This window comes from Pieris napi, chromosome 4 (genome assembly GCF_905475465.1).
Source record: "Pieris napi chromosome 4, ilPieNapi1.2, whole genome shotgun sequence".
Lineage (NCBI taxonomy): Eukaryota > Metazoa > Arthropoda > Insecta > Lepidoptera > Pieridae > Pieris > Pieris napi.
This window is the reverse complement of record NC_062237.1, coordinates 3911417-3931118: the sequence shown is the minus strand read 5'-3', so window position 1 is coordinate 3931118 and position 19702 is coordinate 3911417. Positions and strand designations below refer to the sequence as shown.

The following is a 19702-nucleotide window of genomic DNA, read 5'->3' as shown; positions in this document are numbered from 1 at the left end:
TTTCATTACATAACATTATCGTCAAACTTCAATACTTAGTGTAAATAAAAGGGTGCGTGTACTTATGTACGCGCGTAAGAAGTTATACTTCTTTGGCATTATTAAAAATAGTTTTTGATTGCATGCAAATAATTAATTACAATTAAATAATTAAAGACTGGAAAAGGAGTCATTATAGTCAATAAAGTTCAGTTTACATTTGAAAAATTAAATAAATGAATATTTATTATTATTCTCTTACATTAAGTGTAACATAAATTCTATTATTACTCGAATGTTGTTTTTAAAATATGTTAATTTTGTGTCACGGAGCGCGCGCATCGTAAAACTTCACTATCATCAATTTTTCATAACGCGCCTAAAGAAGTATAACTTCAAAAACAAGAAACTATTATTCTGTATTAATTATATAACTTATTATGTATATGCTATTGACATTTCCAAGTACAATATAGTAAAACGAATCGTATTAATTCTGTAAATCTAAATAAAAACTATACAAACCATACATAAAACTCAGTAGATTCAGTCCGTCACTAAATTACACATAAAATAATTTACAACATTTCATTATAAATTAATATTAACGTTATAAATTCATACTGTGAAATTATTTACAAATGTAAAAACAATACCGGAATAAATATTCTATCTCGTAAATTAAATTATGTCGATAAGTCTTATGGATACGACAAATATAATCTGTCGTACGATATCAGGTGTCTGTCGTACGGTATATAAAAGTTGCCAGAAACGTTAGTTTTAAAAATCAAATTATTGCTTAATTATTCCGGCTGTCTACAACCACTAAAGTATTGCTTATACGTATTAAGTTTCGTACAACATAACTACCTTCCTGAAAATATGCTGATAGAGTTCGATGTCGTCCTTTTTCTTACCAATGTTGCCTCAACTGAAAATAAAAATTATGATCTATAAACAAACGTCAATATAAATAAGGTTAAAAATAGAGTAAAAAAGTAAGACGCGTGATAATAGAGTACTTAGGTTTTAATTAAGTATAATTCACGTTTTGGAGAATAATGGGACTAAGTCAAAAGGCATGAAGCAGACATTTTTGCCTCTATTTTCCTTTATACGTTAGCGATTCTTAGTCTCGATTCGAGGTTTTTCTTCAACGTAAAAGCAAATGTTGAATAACTTTTTTGAAAATTTTAATTTGGTAGAAGACTCCCAAAACAGTGATGCCAACTTCTACAGAATGTTCCCCTAGGACCAACAAACACCCCAATATCGGAAAGGCCCTAATCGAAAAGATAATTTTAAATATGAATTAAATTATACAATTAGGTACAAAGTATAAAATGTTTTGTAGATCTTGGAGAATGATAACTTTTTGTAATTATATCTGTACGCAAGCGTGTACACAAAACAAGTATTTGATATTTGATTTGGTTATAGAATCGTGCGTATTTTTTAAGAAAAAAAAGGAAAATAAAAATGTGTGCGTGTACTAGGTGTACACACGTAAGAAGTGAAACTTCTTTATGACCTTATTTTTCGAAAAATGATCTACTATATGCAACTTTACAGAAATTGGTTAAATAAAGTTAAATTAGATAAAGTTTAACAAAAGGCTTTTATTATCATAGACATGAATACAAATACAATTATTTCATTTTAACTTATTACTATGTAGTACTAAGATTATTACAGAATTTCATTAATTGTAATAGAATTATTAGTATTACTATCATTGTTACCGTTATTATATATTTTTGTTACTAATGGCTTCGAATCTCTTCGGATCAACCGTGGTAGGGACAAGAAAAAGATGGCGCGTAACCGAAAAATGTGACAAATGTGTGTAAATTTTTTTCCAACGCCGATAAAGAAGTTTGACTTTAAAAAGCAACATGGCGCGTAACCTGCTACAAAATTTCTCCCATACGTCGATAAAGAAGTTTCACTTCAAAAGATGGCGCGTAACGGAAAAATGTGACTCGTAACGAAAAAATGTTACACTACATTTTTTTCCAACCCCGATAAAGAAGTTTCACTTCAAAAACTACCTACCCTTTAATTAAGTACCCCCTAAATAAATGTAAAAAAACCTCTGAAAATTGCCCCTAAATTTGGGGAGAAACCCTCCAAGTTGGTATCACTGTCTCAAAAGGGTTTTAAACGTAAGCAATACGAAGGCTTCAAGCGAAAGTGGAGACGTTTTCGTGCGTAAAGAGTATGCCTATGAGAGAATGTTTGTACATTGTGACGTGTAAAATGTACATTGTATGGTAATACGATTGACGTCAAATTATCTAGTCGCCATAACTATGGGATTTTCTATCGTGACGTTCTGTCAATCCACGTCAATGTGACGACAGTGTAACTGACGTTTTGTGACGTCAGACTATTGTATTGCATGAATAACAGATAACACATATGGGATAGATTATACAATTTTATATATAGATTTTGTACTTGTGAAAAATTTAACAATGTAACTAAGAAATATAACAATAATTTAAAAATAGTGATGTATATATAAAAAATGTTTTAATCAGTCTGTGTCTGAATTTTATTTTGTCCTACCCTCCTTAAGCAGCTATTACGCGATATATTTCTTAATATCATTACTGAATTTACAATAACTATTTTATCTGCTTATTTTTATTTGATAAGTTATGAAATGAGGGTATTTCATTAATTTGTAAAAGTACTTACTGGTAGAATCCTGAGGTGTGAGGGGCCGTTTAAGCGTATGTTGGATGACCGTTAACCAGCCAGCCCGGTCCTCATGAGTGGCTGCAGCAAGGCAGAATGTCCGCTCTGGAGTCACCAGATAGAAGGGGAACCTCGCCTCTTTACAACCGTTTCCTGTGTTCGATACTTTGATGTGGTACCCAGTTGACTCGTGACCTGGAATTATTAATTAAAAAATAAGGTCAGCAACACACTGGCGAGCCGTAGAGTGAGTGTCTATGGGAGGATGTCACATAAGTTCTTTTCTCAGTCATATTCTTTATTGCTGAGGGTCGCGTCACTGTAAGGTGCTTTCTAGTAACTCTACATTTATTCTTTGTTATGGGGAGACCCGTGAATATTGTGACTTGACTTCACCAGCGGGTTGGGGATTTGCGGCATTTTGCCTTCACGACGAGTCCAAGTTATCTGGTTCGCGTCAGGCGATATGTAAGAACTCTTAGGTAGCATGTCGTTGAGATTATAAAGGACGTTTCTTCATCTATTTTATAGCAGTAGGTAACCCAACATCTCTACAATCGGAAGCAAAATCATGACCACCAACTAAAGCATTTTATAGATGTGGGGATTGAGACAAAATCACTTTTCGATAAGCGTGACCAAGTTGAATGGTCACGTGACGAAGCTACTGAACTCTCTTTCCCATACAAGTTTTTATTATAGTTTAGCGCGTGTCACGCCTGAAGAAAAGTGCATTTGTCTCACAGCAGGTGACCTTCAAATGTTATTTATATTAAGCCAATTTTGATATAAATTCTAGCTACACTGACAGCTGTCACTAAATGACATTTAACAGTTGTCAATTAAAGACAATACATTACACATGTATTTTACGAGTAATAGACATACCGATAAATATCTCTCCCTTCGGGTAGGCGTCTAGTGGTTCGTCGTGGTACATCAGTTTCCTGTTGTCCAACGTGAACCATCTTCTTCTATGGACATCTGAAGTCCTGGGTCCGGTCTTCCAAAGCCAGCCTTCACGAGCGAAGTCTTTCGGTAGACGTAGTAGCAGGTCTGATTGTGGTGTTGAGGGAAAAGCCACTTGTAAAAGGTGGAGTTTAGCGCATCGGATGGCTGTGTACCTAAAAAATTAAAAATATGCTTACTTTTGACGTGATAACGTCTTTAAAATCGTTTTAGTCGGGTGACATGTTCAGAAACTTGTGTCACACCAAAACCTCACGAGCGCGATCGCAGGTATAACGAGAGAGAGACGGACCGATCTCCCGTCTCATCTCGAGCGCTGCCAGTCATTCCGTGAATGTATGAAGAAAAATGTATATCATAGTCGAATAAGTAAACTTGTCATTTTACACCCGAAATTTATCATCAAAAGTGTGAATAAAACGATAGATGTAACTTAAAATTTGAAAAAATTGTTATCTTCATTAATTCCTTACTTCCCAAAATCTTATATCACCAATAAGACGTTATCACGTAAACATCTCGATCGTAAACCTACTTTACAAACAACCAATATTTTTTTTTAAATTTCGATTTTGCTACATAATAACTCAACAAGAAAAAAATAATAAAAACCCGTTAAAATATATATGTATACGCTATATAAAATAATAATTCGTTTAGCACTAACGTCATCTATTGACAAAATAAACTAATAACAATTAACAACACTTCTAATGTAATCAAATAATGGTTAACAATAATGAATGGTATCTTCAGACTACAAACGATCGCATTCCCATTACTTGTTATATAAGAACGTTATTTGTTTGTAAAAATACCGGTAACGGTATTTAAATCAGATTAGTCGATAGACATATTTTATTTCGTGTTTCTATATATTATAAATATACATAGGAAATATACATGTTTGTTAACTCAAAAACTACTGGACTATATAGACAGTGTTGCTAGCTTTATATCTAAAATACTTTTGAATGTTCAACCGTCTTTTAATATGCAAAAACCAGTGTGTTTTTGTAATAATACGACACACTGCGTGATTTTTTATAATTTTTATTGCAAGTAATATTAAATATTAAAAAAATCATGTGTCGAATTCACACGTGGTAGAAGTGAAACCTTCAAAAACAAAGATTTATAATTAAAATATGTAAATTAGACTTTTTCTCTATCTAAATGTAGGATCTTTTCTTTAAAAAAATATATATATTAATGTTAATTTTTTATTTATAACTTTAATATCAATCTTTAATTTGGTAAAAACTAAAATAATAAAAGTTTGAAATAAATTCACAAGATCCAACGTAGGAGAAAATGAGATAGGATAGCATTATACAGTGTATAAACTTTAAATTAGTGTGTATTTGAACATTTTCTGAAATAAAAAAACAGATTTGATGAAAATTATGTGTCTGTCTCTTTTTGCTGTCGCTTTCTCACTCTCTTCCACGGCAAATCCTATTAATTTATGTGTCTGTTTCTTTTTACTGTCGCTTTTTCCATTGCATCCGGTTTGAAATCACAACGATTCTAAAGAAGTTTCACTTCAAAAATACGAACCAGCAATTAATAACTTCGGCATCCTCATGATACACGTAGATGTGTCGAGTTGAGCCGTCCTTCATAAATGTGAGCTGCATAGAATTCATGTGACCAATCTTCGCTGGGGCGAAAGAAACATTTAGTTCAGACAACTTTAGGATTCCCTTGGGTTCCTTGTTTTCTTTTACGTGGTACCTATAAAGAAAAGAATATAATGGTAATGAGGGAATGTTATTTTTTAAAGGGGAGAGACGTTACTCCGCTCGTTGTATTTTAATAGTATATTGTAACACCTGATTTCGAAACTATTTCGATAAACTAAAAAATTTTGTGTTTCGCGGTCACGCTTCGCTTTTTCCCGAAGGCGTAGGCAACGCCAACGGATCTCAATTTGCTTTAGTTCTGCCGTACTTTCATTCACCATGAATGCTCGTCGGTTATGGGTAATAATATATACCTATAATATGTTCTACACTCCTTTATCCGTCGTATTTAGTAATAATAGTTTGTGACGAATATAGTTGGCACTTGTTGTAAATTTCTTAATAACACAATTTGATCTGATCTTTGGAATTGTACAAGCAATAACAGCGATCAAACCAAACTCATCTTACCTGCCGCTGAAAAACGTTAATTAGTTTACAATATTTTAAGCTTTGTGATTGATCGAAGCATGCTATTGATAATGAAAGCTGACGAGGGCATGAGTTGGATAATATAGACTTATCAATAGTCTCGCATTTCGGAGAGAGTAGTTATGATTTCGTTTAATTACCGGTATTCATGGTTTAAATAGGCCTTTTCGTACTTTGAAAGGCAAACGAATCCTATAATTACTTTATATATGTTTGAGAACTCATCCTGACATATTTTGTACCACAATGCTAAAAATTTTGAATCGTCAATACTCATCTTACCTCAAACGATAGTTTTTGAGTCGTAGCCGATTGAATAAACGGCCAAGACAACCCGTTGCACCAGAACAAGCGTCAGTAGGGCGCTGATACCTAGGAACCATTCCGTTGTTTGAAATTCTTATAGAAGAGCGTGCAAAGGACAGGGTTGATTTTAGACGCGTTTTAACGGATTTCACGTATTGACCGTGATTGGTGTATCTCAAGGTCATGGTGACGTCGAATCCACCAATCACGAACAAGAACGTCATTTCGCCCGCGTCCGCGAGTCGATTCCGAGCATTCGATGCGTTTAGTACCGGTTTTAGCAAACCGTTTCGGTTTTATGCGTATAGTCTCTACTAAAATACCGTCATTTAAAGTACACTAATAACCGATTTCTATAACCCGGATGTATATATAAAAAAAACATTTATTTATATCAACTATGCAAATATCAAGGCTCTAATAATAAATCGTTAACAGTTGTTTACAGAGTATTAAAATTGCCTTTTTACGATTGCGTAGGCTCTGGTGACGTCAATAGATTTTCCTTCCACCCGAGAAAATTCTAAAGCCGTTGTTTTGTACGTGCCTCGGTAACCGTGGACGATAATTGTTGTAAAATTTTCACCTAGTTACGTAGAGCAAATATCGGCGATGACGTTTTGAAACGTGGAATTTTTTGTCGTGACGTTGGTATTCTGTAGGTAGAAAAACTAATTAGGTATGAGATATCGTAATCTCTTATCGCGCTGGCAATTCGGTAAACAATGTTTGCTGTTTGTTGACATTGGCTGGTAACAGATAAAATAATGATATAGATAAATATTTCATCATATAATGAAATGATGTATAGAGACGATTACGAAAGTATAAAGATTGTTTGAGAATCAACATAATAGTAATAGAGGTTTTGGTTTTAATTTTATATTAAATTCGGATTTTAACAGAAAAAAACAATTGAAGTATGCACGTGTATTTCCGCATGAATTAACAAATTTCTGTAAATATTACATTCCAACATAGGAATTAGTTCAAAATTGGTATTATAGGTATTGAAAGTTTGTATAATTTTTAATTAACTATTATTTTTAAATATGATATGCTGTATGTGAATGACAATGAAACATGCATTTTAAATGATTTTTTGAAATTACGGAAAGTATGAAGGCCATGCCGAATTAAATGCCATTTTAAATATAAAATAACCTTTCATTTAAGATTATTGAAGCGCACTTAAAAATAATGTATACACATATATTCCTTTGGCCCCAACTAACAATCTGTCAAACCATACTCAGGATCGTTAATTAACAGTTAAGTAAAGATTTAATACCATGATCCAACTAGAAACTAAAAAGATCAATATATTAAATCATTCGTTAACTAATCAGCCATTTTCGTAGCACGTTCTTTAGATAATATATAATCGACGTGTGACGGCTGTCCAATATCCATAAGCTTTACTTACTTTAAAGTGTCCTCGTTTTCATTTAGAACAAACTTCCGTAGTTGATATCTGCTGTCTTCCTTTCCCCTCTTCATCAGAAAACCTTCCATGGAGCCAGAGAGGTAGCTTTGGCGCTCTGGATGACAAAATTCTTCTCGCTCGTATTTAGCACGAATCCACTGTTCTATGAGTACCCTGAAAAATTGTTCTTCTTCTTTTAGTCAAGAAAATAGTCATAGTTTTTCATCCGGCAAGCGCACCAATTTTTTTATTAAATTACCAAATTACGCTTAACAACATATAATTCCTTTTATAATCAATAACCCTTATTTATAAAGAAAAAATCAGTATTGCACTATATAACTAAAGTCTTATTTATTTCTGTTTACTCTGTGATGTCAAATCAAATCAAATCAAAATACGTTTATTCAATTTAGATGCTTCTTAGAGCATGCTTATGAATGTCAACAACGTTTACAAAATTCACGAAAGAGCAAGACTACGCCATCCGTTCGCAAAACTACCAGGAGGCCTTGTTCTGAGAAGAACGGGCAAGAAACTCAGCAAGTTTTGCCCTCCCTTTACATTACAATTATTCAACAATTCGTCACTAATTTGCAGAATATTAAAATGTATTGAAAACCTTTTCAAACTTTCAATACTCAATAGGGCACATTTCTAACTAACGTATCGGTTAAAACATTGTTTTCCATACTTTTAACTTTTTTTTTCGGTTGTCTTTTGTTTCGTGAAAGTGAAAAGGAGGTTCTTAAGCAAGGTTGTGTTTTAAAAATACAAAATATATACAAGTGTTCTTTTTAAACAACTTCAAGACCGTTTCAGGTTTATTTATATAAATCAACTAACTTACAAGTGCAATTTAAAGTTTTTGTATTTTTTTTCTTATTTCGATTATTTTTAAATACTCACTGAGGATCACTCTTGGCGGGTCGTCTGTAGCAGGGCGGTACCCGATCCTCATACTTGTTCCTCGCTGCAACATTACCAACTTCCTTCATACGATGAACTTGTGAGTCCTCCCATCGGTCCAGCTCCAAGTGTTTGACCTTACTAATATGAGCGCCCATACCACGATGTATGCTGGCACATCGCATACATATGAAGATACCGAGGTTGTATGATGCCCAGTCTGGATCTGAAATATTGAATACAAGTGTTAAATTACGTAGGGACAAATCCAGTTGGTCGCGACCGCTCCAAAACAAATATATAGCGATAGTTCCTATAAATATATATACAATTTGTTTTTTTCTCGGGGTTTAGGGGGATAGGTGACCACGGATTTTTGTGTATGACACACGCCGTCGACTTTTGTCTGTCTAGTCAAAGCTCGATTTCCTTACTTTCGTCTTAAATTTATAAAGTTTAAATTATTATAGCACCTAAAATAGTGCAATAATTTTGAGATATTTTATGAAAAGTAAATTATTATAAATAGTTTTAATTGAAGTCCTCGTGGTTAATATCTGCCATTTTTATTTAGGTACGTTGTGAGATTACAAAATCTAGGCACTTCTTTACAATTTACTCGTAACATATTTTATTATTAATAATCGAATTAAAGACGTCAACGTCGTAAAGATAAGATTCAATCACGTAAATGAATACGTAAAAAGATGCAGCGTCAAATCCTACTTAATAATAATAAACTTTATTAATAACAAAATATGGTTGTGACATAATAAACATACAAGAGAGTTGTGTAATTAAAGCAGGGGTTATACAAATGAAATATAATAAAAATAAAAATGTAATGTGTGTGTCTTAATGTTAAATATAAACAAAATCATGTATGGCTGTGTGTAGGTGAGAGATGTTATAAGCTTATATTATTACTAAAAACTGCTTTAAATTTATATTTCATTACATCTACAATACAATTATCAATGATTTATTTCGGGTATACATGCGGGGTGTCAAAGGGTTTTTGATGAATTTTGGATGGGTGAAACAGACACATTAGATTAGTCTATAGAACGCATATCTGATTTCTTTTTAAACTTAATGATCTTTTTTTGTAAATTTTAGCTGATACATAATCTATAAAATACCCAGTGGTACTATAATATTTTTAGGTCTGGGCCTCAGATTTCTGTATCTGTCTCATGAACATTTGTCAATCTAATAGGCAAGGCGATCAGCCTCCAGTGCCTGACACGCCGTCGACTTTTAGGGTCTAAGGCAAGCCGGTTTCCTCACGATGTTTTCCATCACCGTTCGAGCGAATGTTAAATGCGCACATAGACAGAAAGTCCATTGGTGCATACCTGGGGATCAAACCTACGACCTCAAGGATGAGAGTCGCACCCTGATCCCACTAGGCCAACACTAAGTAAACACTAGGAAAATTTTATATATAGCGAATTGCATTTACATAAATTTAACTTGTTTACATATTATTAAGTCATTAAGTGTTATTCGAGATCAGCAATTAAATAACACGTGTAACAAGAATGTAATAAGCAATTTTGTTATTCTACAAATCATCAAATATTTGTTATATTTTTATAAAGAAATAGTCAGCATTTTTAGCAACCATAGACAACAATATAATCTTTACTGATATTAAGAGAAAATATTTGCTTTTTTGCATTTAATTGGTTAGACTACTGGACCGATTTAACAAAAACTTTTATTATTAGAACCCTACGTTATCCCTGATGAACATAGGATAGAATATTAGGGTTCCGTGTGAAAAAAGGTGTGAAAATGCCTATGTTGCGTACCCTGCGGAAACTAACTGCGGAACTATTGACAATAGAGCAAAGTGATGTACAGTTTTATAGAAGACATTAATATCTACAAAAACGTCTGCGAACCGATGTCTAACAGAAAAATATTATTTTTGCATTTAAAAGTCTATATATCGTGCTACGACCGAATTAATGCAGATGGAACCGTGGACCACAGCTAGTGTTACATAATTGTATTTTTAATTTTTGATTATGGAAATTATTAATATTGATTATTCGATGGCGCCACAGCCCTCTATGGGTTTTTATCTATGCCTTCTCTGCCTGGCACGCGTCTTGAATTTATGTATGAAATGTTTCGTCTCTAATGTCCACATTCTAATTATTATATTGGTCTTGGGCGCTGTCAAATATGTCAATCTTCATACAGAAGAATTAGTTTGACAGTTCTTAAAACTAGGGTTAAGTTTGATTGACGTTCTAGTGCACAGGCTGTAGACATGCCGGTTTTCTCACGATAGACTGCATACTTCACAAAATTATTTAAAAAGTTAATACTTAAAAATTATTCTCAATTGCGACTTAACGTTTCATTTTACGTAAATAATTAAGCTTACGTAAATAATGTGTTTGTAGCAATTAATTCAGATAAATTGTTGAGGTCATTCACCACGAAATTCACACATCATGAAATAAGTAACTTTTTACAAGTTCATTTTCGCGGTCTGTTTAAATTGCGTCAATTATCAAGTCCAAAAAAATTACCAACGTAAATCGTTTTTATTAAGTCGCAATTAAATATCTAAATAAAAATAAAAGTGAAAAACTTTGGAAATCAATATCTAAAAATCCGAAGAAAGGAATTGTAATATGATAAGACGAGCCTTATACGAATATTTTGACAGTACTAAGTACGAACTGACACGCCCAAATGTTAAAATTCGATAACAATTTGACAGCTGTGAGTCTCTTGGCACTTTGTGAAGACATGCAGATTAACATTCAAATGCCTGAATGCATCCAGAGACATTTCAATAAAAATTCGGATATAAACGAGAATTTACTACATTATTTACATAACTCGACGTTTCGAGGGCCTTTGAGCGGACAGCGAGAGCTTGCGGTTTATTAAAATGTGTACTAACGCCCGAACCCAATAACCTATCTCAATCACAATCTTTTGACCATCTGAGATAGTAGGAAATCTTAATCCAAATGTTGTAACAAGTCTGCCAATAACCAATCGACGGATTGTAATAGCGATCTGTCGATACATGCTGTCTAGGTATGGGAGGTCGTATCGGTGTCTGTGGATAGACCTTTGTATGAAAATGACAGTTGACAAAAGCTCGATTTCAACAGTTAATTATTTTAACAGATTTTAACTTACACCAGTGTTTTAAATAATTAAAAAAACTGTTTGTTATGTTTTAAACATACACATGTATATTTTAATGTTATTTGTACGGTTTTATTTACTTTATTTGGTTTGTTTAATACATTGATTATCAAATATGAGTGTAAACTCGGTAAAATGAAACGACAAAGAGCATTTTATCCGTCGCGAAAAATGGATTGTCTTCGTAGGGTTTGGTTATTGGGATGCAGATAGGAGATCGATCGACTGTCACGGTCTGATCTCAGATTGAATCAGATTTCAATATGAGATTGTGGATTAATTAAGTACCTATTCGCGGAAACCAAAGATAATTTTTTACAGCTACTTAGGGGTAAGATTCAAAAACGATTCTTAGTGCAAAGCCTAATTTTTGTACGTCAAAAATGTATTTGATTTTGACATATCTCCCATATGTCAAATATAGTTCGCGCTATGTATCATTTCTGAACCTCACCCTAGTATCCTTAGATTAGAGTTCTAGGGTAAAATTCGAATCGAGAGTTAGGTTAAGGTTCATTTTAATTACTACTTTAGTAATCTCTTAGATTATGTAACACATAACAAACGTCAATAGCACAGAAATACAGTACAATAGAAATAATTAAATATAAAGGAGGCCAGTGGCGGCCGTATCGATTTCGAGCGATCTCTTACAGGCAACTGTGAGAAGTTTTTTCGCACGAAAAGTGCATAGCTACAATGCTTAGACAAAAATAATGGAACAAAACAAATCAATTAAAACATAAAGACAGTGAAAGAGACAAAAAACACGTCAAAAAGAAAAGGCACATGAAACAATAATTTTAGTTAGCTCATGGACAGGTAATGCTTGTACAGCAGAGATTTAAAGGAAGACAGAGAAGAAGCTAATCGGAAAGGGACGGCAAGTAAATTCCATAGCCTCACTCCAGGGACCTTAATTATTCATTAAAATGTCAAAAACGTATTGAATTTAACGCTGTCCGTGAGCACTTGTCTAAATAATATCCATAAATTGCAGCTACGGGGACTTACCGACCAATATCTATGGTTAGTCATACCGACAATCTTAACGGTAATCTCAATAAGTAGATATGATTTCAATGACGAACCATTAATGGTGGGGTAGTCATAGCGATATAATTATTTTCACGTACATTCTTAAAACAAAATGTTTTGTTATACGTGAATTAGTTTAGACAAAAAACTAGAGCAGGAGAATCGGGCACCCCTGCAGGCATATTGCGACGTATTAATTAGTACAAACAGTTTGACACAGAATACGTAGAAAAATAGAGTAGGTATGCAAGCCACAATAATTAAACGATTTGCTTAATTTTTTTTTAAATTAATATATTAATGTTATGTTTTTCTACCCAGGTCGCCTCTGAATCTCTTTTATTCAGAGGTATGAGTCTAGGTGCCAAGCCTATAATAGAGAGGAATCGGTAACCTGACATTCTCTGGTAGGCACGACTACCTCGCCGGATTCCTTTCAATAATATTTCAAATAAATTCTGTACGAAGACAGATTATGAACGGCTCTGTTTGGAGAGGTTTTCGCGCTCCTTGGATTAGCATGGTTTATCTCATAGAGGTATTGCAAGATACCATAAGTTACACAGCTAATGAATAAGGCCAAATGATCCTCTAAAAGACGTTCAATCTCCCATCATTAGAAACTATGAATCACGTAAATATTGACAATAGCAATTAGGGACGCAACAAGGGCCTTATTGCGTCTGTACTCTGTTATTGTACCACGAGATCTCAAGGTTGCGACATTAGCGCGCTTCATCGAACTTGCATATAAAAATATGGGGATCGGTATTACTAGAAGTTAAGGTAGTTCTTTAAACAAAATATCGGTAAAGCCTGTACACGTGTCAAATTTCCGGTTTCAAATACGATCCAATATTCTAAACGCTTCTAAAACTTGTTTACGTTGTTGGTATAAATTGTGTTATTAGTTTATATATTGGTTACTGTTTGTTTATCAATTCATATCACAAATCACAATGGACATGATAAGAACGGTGAAAAACAAAACGTTCCACGACACGATAATTTTGGGGAAGTCCTATCACATGAAGGGAATATGGTATTTTAAAGCAAATAAGTATTCAAGATACCATCGAGGCCGTTGCATTGAATAAACAAAACAATTTATTTCTCGTTTTGTTGGAACTATGCGTCAAGGTATAGGAGATTGAATATTATAAATAAATATTCGTTAATGGAATAATCGTAATAACCTTGTACTAATCGTTGTTATTCTAACAAATTACACTGTATTGATTAAACCACGTGAAAAGTTAGCAGCTAGCTCACGTTAAACTCCGCGGTGGTTCTCCAAAAATAGGCGCTCCCGTCGAGTGTTTATTTAGTAATCAGTTAAAATTCTAAATACACAGGTTGCATTGAGCGATGAAGAAAATAGCCATCACATGTTTACACGCCAACGTCACGCACAGTGACGCACACAAGCGTCCGTGGCCTCTTCAATGTGTTCACAGACGTCGTAAATAGCAATGTTTTGGTCGTAACAGCTGTGGGTGGATCTTCTCGGACGTTCGAACAGCGAATTATGATCGTTAATCGACACGAAATCGATATTTATATATGTTGGTTGAACTACGGGATGGATGCATTGGTCCGTTTATTATATTGTTGTAATGACATGCGACAACTGCAATACAAAGAGGCCCCTTTTTTCTGCGATATTGTGGGCTACTCGGTGTAAAGGCCGATTTACATTATCTTAGTGTTTAGGAGAGTGCTTTAGTACAACTTGAAAGGCAAGTTCTTTAGCGTAGCGTTTACTAAAGCAAGTAGCGTTTACATGTTTCAACTAAAGTACTATCCTAAAGCACTCTCCTAAACACTAATATAATGTAAATCGGCCTTAAGGGAGTTGCGTGGATCTGGTTAGCGGTGCGCCTTCTTAAGTTCTCTTGTCATTTTCTCACGTGTATTCTATAACATACTTTCATAAGTGTGTCATTGTCCTCATTTTAACACGAGTGATGTTTGAGAGCAAATCTAAAATTACAATAAAAAAGCGACCCAACCAGCGAGCCAACTTGAAACCAAAATTAAATGATTTCGCCAGAAATCGTTCTCAAAACTGCCGAAGAAAACAAGTAAAACATACATGAAAATATCGGTTTTCAATTGCTGATAATTATCTTTTAAACAGGTTATAGCCAGTTAAAACTCTACAATTGATAGAGATAGTGAATTACCTACACTTTTGAATGTTAATTTAATATCGGCACAAGTCTACTAAAGGTCAATAAACTTTAGCAAGATTAATGTAGATATAATGAATTTTTTATTCAGTTTAAACTTTATTTAAATACTCTGTTGCTTTATAAAATTACCTTTATTACTTATAAGAAAGTGCCCATTAATGGCTGATACGATTTTTTACAGTTATTACAAAATGTGATATAGCTTTGCCAAGCTTAATTCTCCGCGAGTATATTAAAACATTAAAACCTTTTTATCGGCCATAATCAAAAATACTTAACATAATTTACATCATGCGATGTTTGGAGTTGTGATCAGTCGAGTCAGAGCCTGTCGCCGGCCACAAATGCTGAGTTTAATACTATTAATATAGACATAATAATATGCTTATTCAGAAACTAATCTAAGCGCGACTCTCTGCGTCAAATGGTCATTGGATTTTGACGGATAGCGGTTGCATCCCAACGACAGTCTTTAGATATCCAATTAATTATCTTTTTATGTTTATAATATGAAGAACCGTGTAATTTCGCTACAACATTTAAATACTCATTAGTTAAATACTGATTTAAAATCACAGCTGGAAATGAATTATTGTGCCTTATACTTGGAATCGTTAATTAACTCTTAATGAACGACTCCGAGTAAGATATAATATATGTATTTATCACACCACATCATATATAATTTGCTATGGTATAAGTTACAATCTATATATTTTAAAATATGTCAATTAGGGTAAACATAAAATTTACGAAAAATTATAAAAATACACTTCCAAAAAAGAGAAGAAAAATTCATCAACTTAGTAATTAGTTATTTAAAGATTCTTATTCGTATATTTCGGATTAGGTACCTGACAGGTGCTTAGCTAGCCTTTTTTTAATAAAGAAGCCCAAAAATAAATATTCCAAGCTATGAATAAGTAGCGTTCTGTTGTATTATGTACCGGTCGGGAGTCGGGACCCGCGTTACCTTTTGTGCTATTTATCTTTCTGACATATTTGACAGTTTTACGGCATTTTCCAGCTGCGATCTGTGCTCAAGCAACATGTCGGATAGCCCATCCCGAGATACCCTCATGCCAGTCTCCAGCTCCAGAGACCACCTGGATCTTTCGAAAGTCGCACAGACAACAAGTAAATGAATTACTGTTTAGTCGGTTCTTTCGTCACAGTCGTACGCGGGGCTTGTCTTCAGTTTGAATCTATACAGTTACAGGACATATTATACCAGTCTGCGATAATTTATGTAAAAATATATCGAATATTTCGATAAGAAACTCATAGTAGGTACGAGAACGAAAACATTTACGAACTTTCATTGATAAAGTATTGTAATTAAGAATTAAAATATGCGAACGTTAATCGATTTGCTTAATTAATGTCAAAACGAAATTGATAACTTACATCCGATAATGTCACAGAATAAATATAAATCCGTTTTTTAATTAATTACTTTAGCATGAAGGTTTTATATTACATTTTAAATTTATTATTACATAGATTATTCGAAATTTAAAACACAGGGCTCCAAGCTTCGCTGTTTACGTTATATAACTCTATCTTTCAAAACCGGTTTTATACGAAATATGATTTTAGTACATATGTATATGTTTTATTCTAAATTTAAATAAAATATTAAAGCGAATAAGAATTGTGTCAGGTCCGGTACCTGCAGAGTGGCAGAGTTCGAAGAAAGTAGAAATCTAGGAGGTATACTATGTTCGTCATCGACATACCAATTTAGTCTCTATTACTATAGAATGTATCTTTTGATAATTAAAGCTTGTTCTTTTTATGTTATATTAAGAGAAACTATACGACGGACCAAGTATCACAAAGGCAATAACGTCTCTGACGCCATTCACCAAGCTGGAGATGATCAGAGATGAAAGAAGCAGCGGTCGAAGGAGGATTAAGAAAAAACACTAAATATGTTTACTTTTAAATAACTAATTCCAAAGTAGAAACTAAAATTTCTATATATATTTTTATTCGTAAATTTTATGTTCACCGTAATTGTCATATATTTTAAAATATATAGATCGTAACTTATACTGTATATTATACATTTACTATATATATTATATCTTCATTAAGAGTTCACGGCTACAACTCTTAATGAACGACTCCGAGTATCTTTAAAATAAGTTCACAAACGATATAATCGAAAGATAAAAAAGAGAATAGAAAATAAAAGCAATATAAAAATCTTTACTAAAATCTAAAATGCTTCACACACAAAAACTGGATCAACGTTTACGGAAAAGTAGATCAAATTGCTAAATTCCCAAATATGGTAAAAATTGTTAAGAAAATCATTTGACTCATGCTAGAAACAGCTGATTACTTTCTTATCAAACATATTTTGAACCACGTGATTGGTATATATGGATTACAAGGTTTTGTATGTCATTAACAATACAAATAATTGTTACGTGATATAAATATTTCTGAAGAGAGTGAAATGTAGTTAATTGACCAACGAGAAAGAATGTACCTAATTAGGTACTAAACTCTATAATTTCAAACTTATTTTTATACAAATAAACAAGAGCCAAGGAATTTTTTTGCTAACTCAATGTACTCTAAGTGTCTACCTACTTTCACTTTTAAATGGAATTCTTGGAACGTTCTATACCTGAGTCATACTTTTCGCGGAATTTTTAAAGGTTTTTATGGCATTAGAGGCCCGCCCCTAACTTCACATCGGTTTCGCACACAATATTTTATAAATAACTGGTACTTATTAGATAAAATAATTGTGTCTCTACTGCATTTATTAAACGTATATTATAAACATAAAAATATGTTTGTTAAACAATATGAGGAAAATCCGCTATTAACGAAAAAGCTCAAGAAAGGTGAAGCGTTGATAAGAATAATAAAATATCGGTGATGTATCATGTTGTATGAATCACGATTTGTTATTGAGGTATTATGGAAAGTCTATGAGAAACACTTGGTAGAGGCTTTAATGTACATACTTACTACGACTTAATCTGTCTAGAATTAGAACAATATTAGCCCATGTCCTTCGACAAGTTATTATCTAGTAGATACCTTCGTTAAATTGGTAAAGCTTTTTATTTTTTAATTGGCAAAACAATTTTTTGATACTAGGAGTAGATTAATACAACGGAACGTATCAAACAGAATATTAACCATTTCGCTACGTATAGGTATCAATTTACATTAAGCGTTCCTTCTACGGAATTATAACCGGAAACTATTTGCTCTGCCGCATAAACCAACGATAACATATGACTTCTTCTTATTCAGAATAGTGATCTATCTTACCAGTTGATGTTGACGATTTGTTTTCAATGAATGCATTTTACTTTGGGGTCACTGAACTCCAGAGCATGGACGCACTTACGCCCCCCGCCTATACACCATCCCATGGAAATACCACGCTTTTACAAGGCGAAATGAATCATTATTAAACACTCAACATACCCTCGGCACCACAATCTGCACACACTTGATTTCCGGGTTTCTTAAGCAATTCCTGTAATATTTTTTCGTTGTGATCAACCATCGTGGAACTTTTGCATCAATGATTAAAGACACGCTGTAGCGTTTGTCGCTACCAGAAAGTCGAACACACGCTTTGAACGCGTTCTTTGCCACTGCGCGAGGCCGGAGGCCGAAGGGGCGACGAGCGAGCGAGACTACGACTGCGGCTCGAGCCGAGAGACGCGACGAATTAGTTCACAGCGCCTTTCCGTCAGAAACATTGTCCCCGTTTCACTCACACCTTTTAAAAAGAAGTTAGACAGAAAGAGACAGAAACAGAGGTCTAGTTTCAATACATGAATGAAATCAGTGAGTAGTTGATAATACGTATTTGTGCAGACGTAGTTGATGTCTCGTAAAATTGTCATTGTGTGTGTTTGGCGTAGTACGTGATATACGTAATACAAGCGCCGCCGTCGTCTCGCGTAAATACTAAAATACTATCCAAGCACCTATATATTCAGTCTGGCGCTAGACAGACGCAGTGCAAACTAGAATAAATAATAGATATTCAGTAGATTTGTTTTTATATATTTGTTAGTTTTTATATCTTAAAATGAAAATGAAAGAATATTATCAAAAAAATTAAGTAATAAACCTTTTATTGTTGTTGTCCGTTCGTACCCTTTAGATAACTGATTTTATATTGTGTTTGATTACGATACAAGTTAAAAAGTAAAGGCAATATTATACTTTATTTAGGATAAAAATTAAAGGAGTACCGATGTTTTTATTAAATTGTGATTAGTGAATACACAAAATTTCGATAACTTTCAGAAGAATCTAATAATGCATACTTCCGTATACTTATGACATTTTAATAATATACTTTAAATATAACTGTTGTACATACTGATACTGAATTATGTTAATAATGTAATCAATTCTCGTTTATATTCAATAAATATACAACCTGCACTGATGACATGCTTAACACTTGGGAAGACTATATTAATGAACTTTTCTGTGACTCACGACCAGAAAATATTAACCTCAAGTGTAGTGATGTTGGTCCATCTATTACAAAGCGTGAAATCTACTATGCCATAACAAAAGCAAAAACTCGGAAAGCTGTCGGAGCTGATAATATACCAACAGAGATTATAAAGGAAATTGAGGAATGTAACTTAGATTATATTACAACCCTTTTTAATGGTATATACGACTCAGGAACCATTCCTTCTGACTGGCTTAAGTCAACATTTATCACTATTCCGAAAACAAAGAATCCGAAAAAATGCAACGACTATCGGACTATCTCACTTATGAGCCATGTTTTGAAACTTTTTCTGAAA

The 19702-nt window shown here is 33.4% G+C and overlaps 1 protein-coding gene across 2 annotated transcripts; it reads right to left on the bottom strand.

The window, feature by feature from the left end:
• Positions 1-315: 315 nt before the first annotated feature.
• On the bottom strand, positions 316-18571 carry LOC125049107 (arf-GAP with dual PH domain-containing protein 1-like). 2 transcript variants are annotated; one of them, XM_047648209.1, is made up of 8 exons: positions 18348-18571; positions 8473-8698; positions 7564-7737; positions 6114-6203; positions 5215-5391; positions 3574-3809; positions 2686-2880; positions 316-913 (listed from the first exon to the last, which is right to left on the bottom strand). In XM_047648209.1, exons 1-8 carry the CDS (start codon positions 18427-18429, stop codon positions 849-851), a joined length of 1245 nt encoding a protein of 414 aa, XP_047504165.1. In that variant the 5' UTR covers positions 18430-18571; the 3' UTR covers positions 316-848. The 2 variants fall into 2 exon arrangements, with proteins under 2 accessions (XP_047504165.1, XP_047504166.1); XM_047648210.1 differs by lacking the exon at positions 6114-6203 and having other exon boundaries at positions 317-913; positions 18348-18568.
• Positions 18572-19702: the final 1131 nt, after the last annotated feature.

What these genes read in the sequence shown, in the direction of transcription:
- LOC125049107 (XM_047648209.1), bottom strand. Translation starts at nt 18,429, where the DNA reads ATGGTTGATCACAACGAAAAAATATTACAGGAATTGCTTAAGAAACCC. An exon ending in GAAAACGAGGACACTTTAAA is followed by an intron (nt 6,204 to 7,563) that starts GTAAGTAAAGCT and finishes AATGGTTCCTAG; the next exon opens with GTATCAGCGCCCTACTGACG. An exon ending in CACACCTCAGGATTCTACCA is followed by an intron (nt 914 to 2,685) that starts GTAAGTACTTTT and finishes TTTTATTTTCAG; the next exon opens with TTGAGGCAACATTGGTAAGA.